Source organism: Enoplosus armatus, chromosome 6, assembly GCF_043641665.1.
Source record: "Enoplosus armatus isolate fEnoArm2 chromosome 6, fEnoArm2.hap1, whole genome shotgun sequence".
NCBI lineage: Eukaryota > Metazoa > Chordata > Actinopteri > Centrarchiformes > Enoplosidae > Enoplosus > Enoplosus armatus.
Genome location: NC_092185.1, coordinates 14,188,057 through 14,203,174, shown reverse-complemented (window position 1 = coordinate 14,203,174; position 15,118 = coordinate 14,188,057). Strand labels below are relative to the sequence as shown.

General features: G+C 41.4%; 1 protein-coding gene across 2 annotated transcripts; it reads left to right on the top strand.

Moving 5' to 3' along the window:
• Positions 1-826: 826 nt before the first annotated feature.
• On the top strand, positions 827-7,629 carry taf3 (TAF3 RNA polymerase II, TATA box binding protein (TBP)-associated facto). 2 transcript variants are annotated; one of them, XM_070907188.1, is made up of 7 exons: positions 827-1,160; positions 1,651-1,893; positions 2,459-4,287; positions 4,371-4,453; positions 5,200-5,455; positions 5,720-5,826; positions 7,393-7,629. In XM_070907188.1, the coding sequence occupies exons 1-7, from the start codon at positions 995-997 to the stop codon at positions 7,505-7,507; spliced, it is 2,799 nt and encodes a 932-aa protein (XP_070763289.1). In that variant the 5' UTR covers positions 827-994; the 3' UTR covers positions 7,508-7,629. The 2 variants fall into 2 exon arrangements, with proteins under 2 accessions (XP_070763289.1, XP_070763288.1); XM_070907187.1 differs by having other exon boundaries at positions 5,200-5,470.
• Positions 7,630-15,118: the final 7,489 nt, after the last annotated feature.

Here is a 15,118-nt window from a genome sequence, read left to right as displayed (position 1 = left end):
ACCATAATGGAATATAAAACCTGAATTAAAATCTTTCAGATATTTTGCATATATGTTATACCTTGCATAATTCTGTCCAGCTCCACTCAACTTCTACAAAGACCATACTTGAAACTTTTGAGACATCACTAAGTTTGTTGAAACAAACTAAGGTTGGCTGGATTTCTATTCAAAGCCATTGTATACTGGTTACCTATTAACCAAACCACTGGTGTGTAATCTGCGAACATTACGAGACACTAAATTAGATCAATTGGAATTTTAGCAAGCCAAGAATTTGCGCTTTTAGAAATGTAAGCATGTGTCCAAATGCCTGCCTGCTTGATATTCGAAAATAACACAACATGAAATAAAATTGGACCCACTCTCTTGCCGTCTTGCCGTTTTTAATGAAAAAAAGGCAATATTTTAACTTGAATCTTTGAATAGAACCTGGCCTAAACTGTGTCTACTTGTTCTATCAATAACGTTTTGCGGTGACTCAGTCAGGGTCGCTGACGGTGTTTTCTCTCCGACTTCAGAATGACACAGCGGATATGAAGTGAAAACCGAAACGGGTCGTCGGTGTGTGTTCCTGAGCAAATCGCTGGTAAATCGTTTACAGTGCACACTTTACCAGTGCACACTTTACCAGTTCAACAGCGTAACTGCCACGGTCTGTGTACATGTTAGCTTTGAACTAACGTTACTACTTTGTCAAACTGAGTTCCTGCGCATCTTCAGACGTTGATGACCCGCTCGAACACAGCAGAGCTGTGTAGGCAGACGCTGACTTGTGCGCATGTGCGATGTAGATTTCGGGGATGGGTCTACCGATGGAATCAAGATGGCGACTCTGGCGAAAGCGCCAATATATTTACTGAAGTAGATGTCCAAAATTGACCGCGGTAGCGGGTTTTCTCAAGCCCCTCGGGGGTTCCGTGAAGCATGAAGACTGGGAACATGTTTTGGAATAGGAACTGACCGGGATTAATACCGTTACAAAGTCAGCGAGATGTGCGAGAGCTATGCCCGCTCGCTGCTGCGTGTTTCGGTGGCGCAGATCTGCCAGGCTCTGGGCTGGGATGCGGTTCAGCTCACTGCGTGCGATCTGCTGTCCGATGTGCTGCATCGATATATCCAGCAGTTGGCCAGGGCCTGCCATCGGTACTCTGAGCTCTGTAAGTGCTTCGTGTAGTACCCCGATTACTTTTTTAACCCATAAACCTGAAGTAGTCGATCACGTTGTTGTTGACTGGTTCTGTAGCTGGCGCCCCCTAGCAAAGGTTGATGTGTCAAAAAGTACAGTAGCTTCAGAGCTAAGCAGCTTCCCTGTATTGTTATTTTTGTGGCTGTGATGCTTTCCAGCGGGGGTTACCACGTAGTGAATAGTTGATGTCACATGTATTAGCTCTTATGTACTGGATTGTCTGTAATACGAGTCACTCTATCAATCTGAAACCTGTTGAGCATTACTTTTTGCCTCAAGTTGAGTGTCAACATCAGTTAGGGCACCTCCTTGTATGTGCAGCACAATCGCTAGTATGTAGTCAAACCTTTGTCCCAGGCTATTATCAACCCTAACAGTATAGTCTAATGAATAAGAGGCCTGCAGAGTGTGTGCAGAGTATGTGCGGAGGTTTAATGGCTTGTTTTGATGCTGCATTTCAGATGGAAGAACAGATCCAGTCCTGGATGATGTCAGCCAGGCCTTCAGGCTGCTGGGAGTGAGTCTGAGTGAACTGGAGGACTACGTACATAACCTAGAGCCTGTGGCCTTCACCCATCAAACGCCGCTCTTTCCTGTTAGCAAAAACAATGTCCTGCAGTTTCCCCAGCCTGGAGCTCGAGATGCAGAGGAAAGGAAGGATTATATACCAGATTACATGCCACCCCTGGTCTCCTTACAAGAGGGTCAGTACATATATTGGCATCTCTCAGTGTGTGAGTGTGCATTCAGTGTTTTCCACAGGTTGAGATTTTATTTTTGTCGGACAACGTTTTAAACTAATCCACAGTTGATGAAATATAGCTATAGCTGTGTCTGAAACACACATGCAGTTTATCACATGTCCATGATGGTTATAATCATCACTTTTTGTTGTTTTGTTTTTTTCCAATATTTTATCCACTCCATTTATATCAATGAGGGCGGACTAAATATTAGAAACACCTCTTGCAAACAAATTCAGTAGCACCACAAACTACATCCTCCAAAATGATCATTAAGTTGAATAAACATATCTCTATCTTCAACAAAAAACTGAACATTATAACTTTTGTGAGGAGGAAGGATTATATTAGACTGCAGTTCTGGTTTTAGCTAGGCTTACCTATGAAACTATATCTTTGGGTTGGAGCAAATCTGTTTGAATGGGCCATCGTAATAACCTGTATATGTGTTAAAGCAAGTTGTGGTCGTGAGAATGCTTGGAGATTAATTCAAACTCAACTGTATTTTTGTCCCTTTCCTCTCTAGAAGAGGAGGAGGAGGAAGTCCTTGCTGACATGGGCACCTCAGCCGAAGCTATGCAGGTGGCACTGGAAGAGGATGAGGAGGAAATGGATGAAAACGAGACAGTCAACGATGAGAACCACCCGCTGAAGAGGCACCTGGACAGTCCTGATGCAGCTATGGGCATGATGCCTACCTCCAAGAGACCACGCATGTACCCTGGCCTCAGCCCAGAATGGGGGGTTGAGCCCAGGGAGCCCCTTACCTCTCTCAACCCTCAACGTGTTCCCCCAGGCATGCTGCCTTCTCATGATAGCCTTGACCCCCTGTCACCTGAAACACCTTCTGGAGCCCTGCCTTCCTTCAGACCTCAGCCAGTAGTACCTAAACACTCTGATCAAAAGGGTCTCACCACTCCAGGAAGAAAGCCTAAGGTCTCATCCCCTGGCAGACAACGGACTAAGTCCCCTAAAGGGGTCATTCCTGTTCCGGTGGGTGGTAGTCCCATCCATTCTCCAAAACCGTCGAAGGAAAAAAAGAAATCCCCAGGGAGAACGAAGAGTCCTAAAAGCCCCAAGAGCCCAAAGATGGTTTCAGCTAAAGCATCCCAACCCCAGAGCAAGACAGATGGTGTGCATAAGCTACCGCTGTCTGCGCTGAGTGAGAGGATGGGCAAAGAGAACATCCATATGCGTCTGAATATAGAGGACAGGGAGTTGGCTGAGGGCCCCTTCAAGAAACTAGAGCCTGATAATACAGCCATCGATGACTCCATTGATGCTGTGATTGCCAGAGCATGCGCTGAACGGGAGCCTGATCCTTTTGCTTTCTCCTCGGGCTCTGATTCAGATAGTAATGGATTCTCCAGCCCCAGGAGGCTGACCATCATGGAGCCATCTACACCTAAACTCCTGATTGGGGCCAGCAACTCTGTAAAAGACACGTCAACACCACTTCACCTACACGCACACGCGGGCATAGGAAACTGGACTATGGATGATTCAATCAATGAGGTGATCCGAAAGGTCAATCAGGGGGGTCCGTCCGCACCCCCGCCAAACCAAGGAGAATATGTGTCCTCGGGATCAGCCTCACCACCTACTCCTGAACCTTTGCTCAAGGTGTTTGAGGAGAAGAACAAGATTGTGTCATCAGTAGAAGTCAAGAAAAAGCTGAAGAAGGAGCTCAAAACTAAAATGAAGAAGAAGGAGAAAGACAAGCCGAAAGATAAAGACCGGGACAAGGATAAGGGCAAGCTGAAAGAGAAGAACAAGGAGAAGAACAGGGATAAAAACAAGGAGTTTTCCAAGGATAGCAAGATGCCCTGGAAGGAGTTTGGAATGAAGGATGACGAGCTCTTTCTTCAGCGAGACTTTACTCTGCCTGAGGGCTCCATCAAGATAAAAACCAGAGATGGAGATGGCCCTAAGAAGGAGAAGGAGAAACACAAAGACAAAAAGAAGGATAAAGAAAAAAGTAAAAAGGACAAAGATAAGAGGGACAAGGGTAAAGACCGGAGCAAGGACGACAGGCAGAAACAATCTGCGTTAGCCCCCTTTGCTCTGAGTGAAGTCCCACCACTGTTCAGCCCCTCTGCCTGCCTGCGCATACCCTCCATGCTTCCTCCTTTGGCCCCAATCCTCCAGGATAAGGACATAAAGAGCAAGGAGAAGGACAAGAAGAAGGACAAGAAGGAGAAGAAGAAAAAGAAAGATAAGGAGAAGGATAAGGAGCGAGAGAAGGCCAAAGAAAAGGAGAGGGAGAAAGAAGAGAAGAGAAAAGAAAAGGAGAGGGAAAAGGAAAAACGAGAAAAGGAGAAGGAGAAAGAAAAAGAGAGAATTCGATTGGAGAAGGTAAAAAAAATTTGTTCAGCATGTCATTATTATGCGTTTGTGTTAAGAGTGTCACTGAAATTGACCTTGTCCTGTTTCCTCAGGTGAAAGTTGACACTCCAGCAGCTTTACCGTCTCCAGTCATCCCCAGACTGACGCTCAGAGTGGGAGCAGGCCAGGACAAAATGTAAGCAGCAATGTTTCTGGTGATGTTTCTTCTAACACCTCTTTGAATGTTACGCAAGGTTCTCTTTTTCTTGCCTTATTTAAAAAAAACTTGTTTGTTTCTGTAGAAGTATTATCATGCAACATATTACTAGAGTAGTGTATCGAACCTTTTACTCAGATACATAGTCTATTTTTTGATAGCCAATGGTAGACTATTTTATTTGGCAAAGTTCTTGTATTTAACATTTAAAAAACGTTTTGCTTCTTTTGTTACATTAAAAAAGTTTTTTTTAGGAAAATATATCACTCAAAGTATTTGAAAAAAGTATGGTTTGGATATCTGTACTGAAACTCAGGTATAGTATTGCTACTAATATAGAAAAGTTGCAAATAAGTAACTCATGTTTAATCAGGCAAGTCCTACAGAGATTGAGACCTGAGTACATGTAAAACATAATACACTATATGGGTTAGAACAATAATATTAGAATGTAAAAAAGAATTGTACAACGCAGCACTTGAAATGAATGAAAAATGTAAAAAAGCAAGAATAGACATCATTCAGTTAAAAAATAGTACATATTAATACTAAAATTTAAACACATGTTCCTAAAATTCCCCAAGGCTACCATGCTGTTACTACATATTCACATTGTGGATAAAGTATTCTGACATGTATTTATATTCTTTACCTTATTTAGCTTACATAGAGCTGGTAACTTCTCCCATTTACATTAACGTGTATTTGTCTCTGTCCTTCACCAGTGTTATCAGCAAGGTGGTTCCAAACTCAGAGCCCAAGACGCCAGCACCCAAGACCCCCGCTGCCAAGTCTGGACCTGGGAATCGCCCTCGGACGCCCCCACCACCCCCAATACTCTCCCCCGTCGTACCCACTCTGCCCCCACCTGCTTCTCCACTCCCACCAGCTCCTGCCCCGTCATCGATGCTCTCCCCCGCCTCCATGCTCTCTCCAGCCGCGTCCTTCAAAACACCAGTCCGCAGCGTAGTAACTGAGACTGTTAGTACCTACGTGGTGAGTGTTCGTACTCACCACTTTTGTTTATTGATAATTGATAATTTTCAAGAAAAGCAAAAGCACATGCAGTGTTTTCTTTAGTCAAAGTGAACAGTAAATAAATTACAGCTAAGATAAAAATGGACGACATGATTATTCATGTTATTTTTTGTCCCTTTATTCACTAATCTGCAATGTTTATGTAATAGCTATTTTGTCATTGAGCGGCGTGTTGCTAATGCCTTCTTTTGTATGTATTTACCCAAGATCCGAGACGAATGGGGAAACCAGATCTGGATTTGTCCCGGATGCAACAAACCTGATGATGGCAGTCCCATGATAGGATGTGATGACTGTGATGATTGGTATCATTGGTAAGAGACTTATTTCCTTGTATTTGTTTTTTTCTGCCCTAATGACTCCCTTTGTATCATGTTGTGTTGCTACATTAGATTATAGTTTTGCACAATTAAGTTCCAGCTGTTACCATCAATTACAGCCTTAGTTCACTGATCTGTGTTTGCTTCTGTTGATGAAAATGTGGGTTGTAATGGTACACAGAAATTCATGGTTTGGTATGTTTTCAGTACAGCAGTGAAAACAAAAGAAATGCAGATCAAGACATTTTTGTCATTTATTTTGAAAAATGTAAAAATGATGGCTCATTGGCCATTGAAACATTGGCAAATGGTCAGTGAGAAAAAAGTAAACAAATGTCAATAGTAATGAACAATTCTTATTACAAAAGATGTGCATATTTGCAAAAGTAGTGTAGATGGAAAAAATGTTACATTTAGATTTTATAATATTATAATTAACTGAAGTCAACCATTAGAGCCAGCAGTTTTTTTGCTTAATTTTATACGCAGTCAAGACCACATTCACTCTGTTTTCAAGTTGTACACATTTACTCTCTGTAGTCTTCAAGGTCCATCCATCAGTATCTGAGCAGGGCAGTGGATAATTCCTGGATGACTGCAGCTTGTTTTTGACTGAAATGCACACGTAAAGGAACATTGCAGCGAGGCTCAAGCTCTGTAATAGACACATTTGTGTGATGCTGTTTACAATTGTTGTTTCCAGCTTGTTTGGTTGTTTTATGTTTCCAGAGATATAATGTCACTAAACTTCAATTCAGCAGGCTGCCACACAGTTTGTGTCCGTTCCACTCTTTAGCCAGTGTCATTGTATCTTACTGGGAAACCATAATCCTTCCAAATAATGACTGACATAAATGATCTCTTCCAGCTCTGGTTTCTCGTTGGTCATTTCTGATCAATTGTCCCACTGTCAAAGCACTTTAGAAATGTTCCGCGCTGACTGAGACATGACAGTATTAAGCTTATTTAGGTATCTATTTATTTATTTTAGTTCAGTATATTTATTGGTTTTTAAACATTTTTTTCACAGTAAATAAGGACATAAAAAACAAAACAGATACATGTATACACACACAAACAAAACTAAGAGTTAAAAAATAATTTAATAAAACGCATACATATACATGGTTCGTTAGTTTCATCATACTGTCGTATCAAAGCTGAATTTTTTTTTTTTACCAGGAAGTACAGGATTGGTCATGTAACTTGGTTTTCAAGTAATGCATGAAGCATCCTCATATTTTTTTTGAATATCCATAGGTTGCCTTTAGTAGCATACATCAGCTTTTCCATGGCCAGGTAACTTGACAGGCTCTTCAGGCATTGATTGACATTTGATGCTTCAGTTTTTTCCATTTAAGGGAAAGTATTAAGCTCATTTGACAGTAATTATTTTGTCAACAGGGCATACCGAACTGAAGTAAGTCTCATACCAAACTGAACCGTCCTGTGACGGTTTGGGACTAATGCATGTGATGTTACACGCCATGTAGAAATAAAAAATAGCTGCAACCTCGGCATCTTTTCACTAACCTGAACTCTCTTCTCTCGCCCGCTCAGGCCTTGTGTTGGGATCCTTACAGCCCCTCCCGAGGACCAGCAATGGTTCTGTGTTAAATGTTCCAGCAAGAAGAAGGACAAAAAACACAAGAAAAGGAAACACAAACTGCATTGAGACTATGCAAAAAGCACATATTTTGGACATTTTTGGACTTGAAGCCATCACTGAACACTCGTGGCACCTGCTGTAAAAAAAAAAAAAAAAAAAAAAAGAAAGTTTAAAATTGTGGCTGATAACTAACATCCGAGGATTTTCTAATGATGTCAGCCATGATGCGTTGTGAGTTGGTAAGAAAAAAAGGCTTTAACCAGCACATATCCAGCCTTAGTTCTCATGTGGGCTCTGTGGTTTTCCCTTTTCACCTATAAATCGTTTGCTTGTTGGTTTGGACGTCCAGTCGTAGGAGATCATGACAATTATGTTTGTATAAGGAGACCATGACAATTTGTCTAAGATGAGAGCCAAGCAGAGAACAACTAACATCCATCGTCTTTATTTCTGTTTCCTTCGTGTTGTCACAAGAGGAATGACCTGTAAGTCGAATCTTTCCCCCAGTTTTCTGCAGTATCAATGAAATGTCATGTATATAACGGTGACCGCATCAGGTGTGTATAAATATGTCAATACCAACTTCCAAGCCAAGTGCATTTTGTTCTTAGGATTCTGACTTGTTAAATCCATTTTCAGATATTGGTTTTTAACTCGAATGATTTTCTGTAATTTCTGTACATTTTTTAAATTTAAAGTTTGTATTTTTATTTCTTCTTCATATGGATTTGTCCTGGAGTTATACTGTAGCTGTGCTTGTAATGTAATTCATTTCGCTGATATTTCAATATTAAAGATGAACAGTCTGTGAACTCACAGACTTTACGACGTAAATCTCATTACCATCAAAATTGTACCTCCATTTTCTGTCATTCTTATTTCATTTTTAACCCGGACAGACATCTCTGTGTTGACCCCCTTTCTTTTCAGTAGCTGTTTGTTTGCATTTGCTCTACATATAGAATAGATTGGAAATGTTTTAACAAACCAAGTTCCAGATGTTGAATTTTGTTCCTGCTCATTTCAGACTTGATGACAAAAAAGTCATCAGTTGAATTTCTCGAAGCAGTGTGCAGATGGTTATAGATCAAGATCTGGATCCTCCCTTGCAGCTGTCTGCAGTGCATTAGCCTAGATTTTGGGGTTATTCTGAGTTGTCATGCAGCACTTCAGCTACATAATATGTGTGTAATGTGACTGTCACATAATATGTGACAGTCACATTGCACAAAGATTGATTGTGGATTGTGAGGAACTGATTTCTTGAGTCTAAAATGTCTCCTGTGCCGTTTGCTGCACAGTTGTTTTTGCTTTTCCCTCAATGGCCACATGGTGTCATTCTTCATGCACAGACACTGTGGCGTGCTGCTCATGACATGTACCGACACCACCGCAGGCTCGCAAAGAAACATGTTTCACCACATTATGAATGTAAGAAATGTAACAGGTGTCTCTTGGTTGATGCATGTGGATTCCTTAGCTCGCAAAGCATGCCTTTAAGTAAGACCAGCTCTAGATGTGTCATCCTTCATGAGAGAATCTAGAGATGACTGAGATTGTAAACATGACTTACCGCCCCTCAGAAGCTATTAAGACTTACATTTCAATAGAAAAGAATGCGTTGTGAGATAGTAAAGTGTGTCTCCTCAGTTATCAGTGGGCTGTTATTTTTATGATGCAGGTTTTTGCATGTCTGATCTAACTTTTTCCATCCTGTAACCCGTCAACTGTTATATCTATAGCAGATGGTCTTATTACCAGTCAAGCTTGACTTTTCATACTGAACTCTGACAGGTCTAGATGTTTATCAGATTCACTGTGCTTCTATTTATTTATGGGAACAATCAGCAGACGAGTGCCGGCTGTCCTCAGACGTCTAGTTGGTTGATATTGTGGAATAGCAGAAATGTATTTTGGTGCAAAACCTTTTTAATGATTTAACAGCAGCAGTACTTTAAAATCAATTATTTGACAGAGCAGTGTTTTGAGTGATCTTAGAAAACCTGAGAAAAGCCCATTAAATTTGTTCATCCTACTAAGGTTAAAGACATGGATTAGTTTTATTAAATCTTGTTCAGACATGAATTCTCTAATTCTGCTATATTTTAACATTGATGTTAGGTGGGTGGTAACCCACCTTGATTGCTGTTAAAAGTACACCAGGATGCCTTTCAGTCTTTCTACTTTGGCACAAAAATTAAATATTTCAGTTTCACCCTCATTTAATTGAAGGGAATTGTGGCCACCCAATCACTGCCTTCTTTAATGCCCTTATTTGGTGAGTATAGTCACAGACACAACAGCCATAGTTCAGTAATAAATAGGATTAAACCTCAGGCTCTCAGATATCTTGATTAGATATGTCTGCTTGATGTTATCTAGAGCTAGAAAGCACACCTGACTCATTCACTTTTTACACTTTTTCCTTTTACTTATTCACCTCTCTCTCTTTGAGTGTGTTACTCTCCCATATGGCCCTGATGGAAATCTACTCAGTGTCTTCCGATAACACTAAATCAAAGAGGAAGTGGAAAAAATGATGTGAGCCTGAAATAAAAAGGGAAGTAAAAGGACTTCTGCCCATGCAAAACAAGCTGACATTTCAATGTGGTGTAGCTTTTTAACATATGAAATGCATTCACTCATGCAAGCCCACATGCTTAGTCAATTCACACTGTAGTAGAGGGGGAAATAGAGTTTGTTCAATCTGGAATAAAGCATTCTTCAAATAATTATTATTTAACCAAAAGGTTATTGTTGAGAAAAAGATGAGACTGTGTGAATTAAAATGGAGAAGGTCATCAACAGAGGTAGAGTCTAATGCTAAAATGCTAACTCCTCTCATGGTTGTGGGCCTCTCTCCCTCTTCAATCACACATGCTGGTGTCAGGTCTCATACAGTCGAAGCTAGCATCTGTTGGATAATAAATTTTACTGGCCAGTGCTAGTAAAGATAGAGCTCTGGCACGTCTGACATGAAAAGGGTTAAGTCTTCATTTCGTATTAGGTAAAAGATGTTTTCAGCTTGCCCAGATGCATCTACGGCGCCTCATAAACAGGATGTAATGCTGCTGTAATACAGAATATGCTGCTTTTTTATCTATGAACAGGTGATATGTTTCAAATTCAACACAGAAATGTATTTAGCTTCTTCAACGTTAAAACTCATATGAACTACACCCTGCATTAAGCACGCGCCACAGAACGCAATGTGCACCGAGCTGCAACAGTTTCAGTTTTAACCCACGAAAACACAGACAGTATCTGTTTGTGCAATCAGTCTCAAGGGAGCCTACAAGTGGTAAAAAGGGAAAGCCGACGGGTGCTTTCACTCATCATGAGACCACCTGCAGTTCTGTAAACATGTGCTGCTATTTGACTTATTACATGACAGGCATGAGTGCATTTTGCTCAACCGCAGCACACACTAACACCACCTTTCTCTTCACTGTGGATGTGAACAGGATGTGCCTGTTTTTGTAGTGATGCACCTTTGCTGTGTGATGTTACAGCACTCACAAGTTCATTGTATTACAAATGCATTTTCATATAATCATCACATACTGTTTTATTTTTACTTCTGGAACCTCTTTTAAATGAGGTTTCAACTGGAAAGCATTTGTGCATGCAACATTATCACACTGAGCGTTTTTGTTTTTTGTGCTCTTACATGTTGGTAGATCAGAGCTGGAAGAAAGGACCTTCAGTTATTCTGTGCTCTACATGGCGCCTGTGGCACTGACAGTCATACTAAGCAGCAACACATCATAAAGAACTGGATTTCAACATCAGTGTTTAAAATATTCATGTCAGCAGCGAGAGCGAGAGCGCTGAAATGTAGAGGGTTTTTGTGGCATGATCAGAGGAAGTGGAGCCCCTTCATGCTGGTCTTCTCAACTATGATACCAGCACACACTGACATGACCCTGTTTCAGATGACTTTCCTACTTAATGTCATGTTACTCTAACAGGACACAACACCTGTGGGAGAATGAGACCTAGATTTCATTTCTCCTGGGTTTTGTGCAAAGAATATTGTGACAAATTACTTTTTTAAACAGGCGGCATAATGACAAGCAAGCAAAACATGCTTTAAGTGTATTGGTTATGACAGAATATGTGTTCAGGAGCTTCAAGGCTTTGCCTTCGTCATATTCCCAACTATATGCCTCAAAACATGCAATTGAGCTTTGTCCAATGCAAGTCAACATACAATGTGTTTCTTTCATAAAACTCTGTGGTTGAGCCTCTTCAGCATGCTCTGAATCCTGCTATCAGTTGATGATTAGGGCTTGTTATTGCTATGCTATTTGAGTATACGTACATTATGATCTGGATAATGTGGCAGAGTCGCAGGCAGTTAAATTAACTTTCAGATTGACTGCAGTTCTGGTGAACAATGGGGCCGTACTGTAACCTGTCCTTATTTAACAAATATTCATTCTGACTACAACATTGGCTCATATTCTAGCAGGCTATCTTTATCCCTATCTACTCCAGAATAATAATGACATGGGGTTGTCAAGGAAAGCTCTCTACCTGTCACCCACCAGTTCATTATTAGCCAGCTCATGGAGGGACAGTGACATGTACATCCCCACAGGAGCTGAATAGAGAATGGTTCTAATATTTACCTACAATACGTACATGTGCTTGGTGATGAGCAGAATGTTTAACATTAAAAATAGTTAGAATGGGCAGTTTTTAGGATACCAGGCTTGATGATTGCCTTCTGACGCTGACATACACAGAAGTGCACCAGAAAATCAGGACTTGGGGATGAGATCTTGTGACAACGGTGTCGATGTTTCCTCTAATTTTCCCCAATCTGACAGTGAGAATAAATCATCCATGTCCAATTTTCTGAGGTTTTCCTAATATGGGTGTCAATTAGTGCAAGAGTGCTACTGTGGCCACAGCTTTACAGCCTGCAAACTGGGCTGCCGCAGGCAGCACAATGCATTAGCGCACGATGAGCTGTCAGAGAGGATTATTTCAGCCACGCCAGTCAGCGAAGGGGGTGGGCGCCGCTCTGCTGCACTAAACCGAGGAGAAAGAGTGGGCGGGAGACAGAGAAAGGGAGAGAAACACATAGAGGAAAGAGGGAAAGAGAAGAAAGTGTCCATTACACCGGGTGGATTTTTCCAGAGCACCGATGTTGGAACACTCTTCTGAGCTGGCCCTGGTGCAGAGTTTGTATGCCAACAGCATGCGCTGTCCCCCCTCTGCGGCCGGGATCTCTGTCAGGAATGAGGACCTGCCTATGAGGTACGTTGGGGATGGCCCCTCATTCAAATCTGGGCTAGCTTTTGTGGAGCAGCCCGTATTTGGACTGCTTCTTTGTCTGGGCTGAATATTGTCATAGGATGTATTGTTTCCAGTTGAGGCGTTCTCCCATGCTGTGACTGTGTGACTGTGGGCAGGGTGGTGTTCCTCTGGTGTCCCTATATGGGTTTTTTCCCTTGGAACCCAGAAACCATGTATTTGAATCTAATGAATTTGGGCGTTCATCTCAATCCCATTTTCTCTAGACAACAATGATTCAAACAGGAGGTTGTGGTTTAGTTTTTAAATTGTACCAGAATAGAAAAAGCAATACCTTACAGCATTCTAATGTAATTTAATTCATCTCCATCCTATTTTCAAAGTTCCACAAGGCCTCAGATACTTAGAACTATAAAGACAGAAAGGGAGATGAATGTGTCAGCGATGCAGGTATTTGTCTCTGAATCGCACAGGCCACTGAAAAAGACCAGATCTACTGAAACCCACCTAGGCCTCACCGTACTCCCTCAGTCAAAAACAAGAAAAAATATAAATTATTTTTAAAAGGACAAGAAGGAACATTTACATCCATCTTGGAATTTGCATTAATTTAGTGGAACTGGACCCTGACAAAGTAGTGTTATCGTGTGTGCTTAGTACATCTTGACACAGTTCCTCTTGAAAGCATAAGATGAAGTTCTCTCTCTCCATTTTGAGAGCCCTTTAGTTGGTCGCCATTCTGAAAATGCTTTCATGAAAGGCAGAGCTAAGAACAAGTGTGCCTCCAAGTTCAAGGCGACATGATGTGGCCTATTTGGGTTTGAAGCTGGCCTATTTTTACACTGAGCAGTTTGTCACGAAAAGGGTACAAATTTAAATGCTGGATGATGATGATGATGTGTGAGAGGGACTTCATTTCCACTGCATGAGAGGAAAACATTCGATGTAAACAACAAAAGCATGGTACGTGTGGAGGATTATGATAGGATTACACTAGTAATAATCTGAGATTAGGAATAGGAGGCTAGTATCATAAGGTGCCAGTAACTAGACATCAGTGTCTGGAATCCACTCCACCAAACATCTCTTAGAAAAGCCAAGGCATGCAATATACAGTTGCGATGACATTATGTACTGTGTAGAAAACTGTACTGTATGTATTGTACATACTCACGAGGGAACAAGGAGCTGCACTTTACAAGAATCCTGCTCCTTTTATAACAAATCTATTCAATAATATCCCCTGAGATCTAATTGAGTCAAAGGAAATATGTGGATGCTGCAGATGGGATGACATTATTGTATTTTTCCTTCATCTTAATGAAACCCGATTCTCCGGAGAGGATTCAGACTGGCTTTTTATAGCAGCCCCTCAAGCTTAATGGTTATGCATGTTGCATAGTGGGCTTGTCTACATGTATGGCAAAATAGGTCGCATATCACATTATGCATACAAACCTCTTTTAGGCACTGTTTAATAGAGCATACTCTGCTCTGGTGCCAAGTTGCCTTGAAATTGCTATGGATACAAGGATTAAGTTGGATTTCATGAATGGGATGTTTCTTAACACCCGCTATGAATAATATTTTTGGATTGTGCAGCTGCTGGAGCAATAATGAATGGATTGATAATTAGGCTACCCCCAGTACTTGACAACGACCCCCCTACCTTTCCCCTCAAGTGTAGAGGCCTCGCCCTGCAAGTCCAGCACAACAAAAGAAGATAGGCTCCCCCCTCCCCCAGGGAAACAACAGCCCAGCACAAAGGGGAACATGACCTGTGACCCTGGGGAAATGCAACACAGCATTTTTACAATCTCACTTTTGATTGGAAGATATTTATGGACCCATCAGCAATGTAAGGCAATAAACAAGCTGGAAATAGTCTTAATTATTTGCGTAATCCAATAAAAAAGACCAGGTGCCTAATTTAGACTCCTGAGAAATTATGGAAAAAGACATGATTAATCTTGATGGTAATGACCTGGGTACTATATTTAAACATTTTAAATGGCTCTCTAATCAGGATCATTAGATCCCTGACTCATCCACAGATTAACCTCCCTTCACAATAAAGCTGGGCATGAGCTGATTCTTCTTAATAATGTTTCGACAAGGCTGCAGAACATCAGTCATTATACGACTATAATGGTGAGGCCGCAGCAGATAAAACATCATGAACTACAAATAGGTCAGTAAATTCTCTATAGAACACCACGCGCCAGTCCCTATAGGGACATTACAGTCATTTTACATGGGCTAGAAGCGCTGTGAGGCTTGCTGAGCAGCAGCAGCAGGCAGCATGGTTTCAGACTTTTGTTGAAGAGGCCACGCCTCTGGTTTGCTGCAGCTCGCTGTGCAGTGTGACAGCGGCTTGCCTGAATTTATTTCAATCGGGGACGAGAGCGAAAT

Coding starts and splice junctions, on each gene's coding strand:
- taf3 (XM_070907187.1), top strand. CDS start 995: ATGTGCGAGAGCTATGCCCGCTCGCTGCTGCGTGTTTCGGTGGCGCAG. Junction 1,894..2,458: donor CCTGGTCTCCTTACAAGAGG/GTCAGTACATAT, acceptor TTTCCTCTCTAG/AAGAGGAGGAGGAGGAAGTC. Junction 5,827..7,392: donor TGTGATGATTGGTATCATTG/GTAAGAGACTTA, acceptor TCGCCCGCTCAG/GCCTTGTGTTGGGATCCTTA.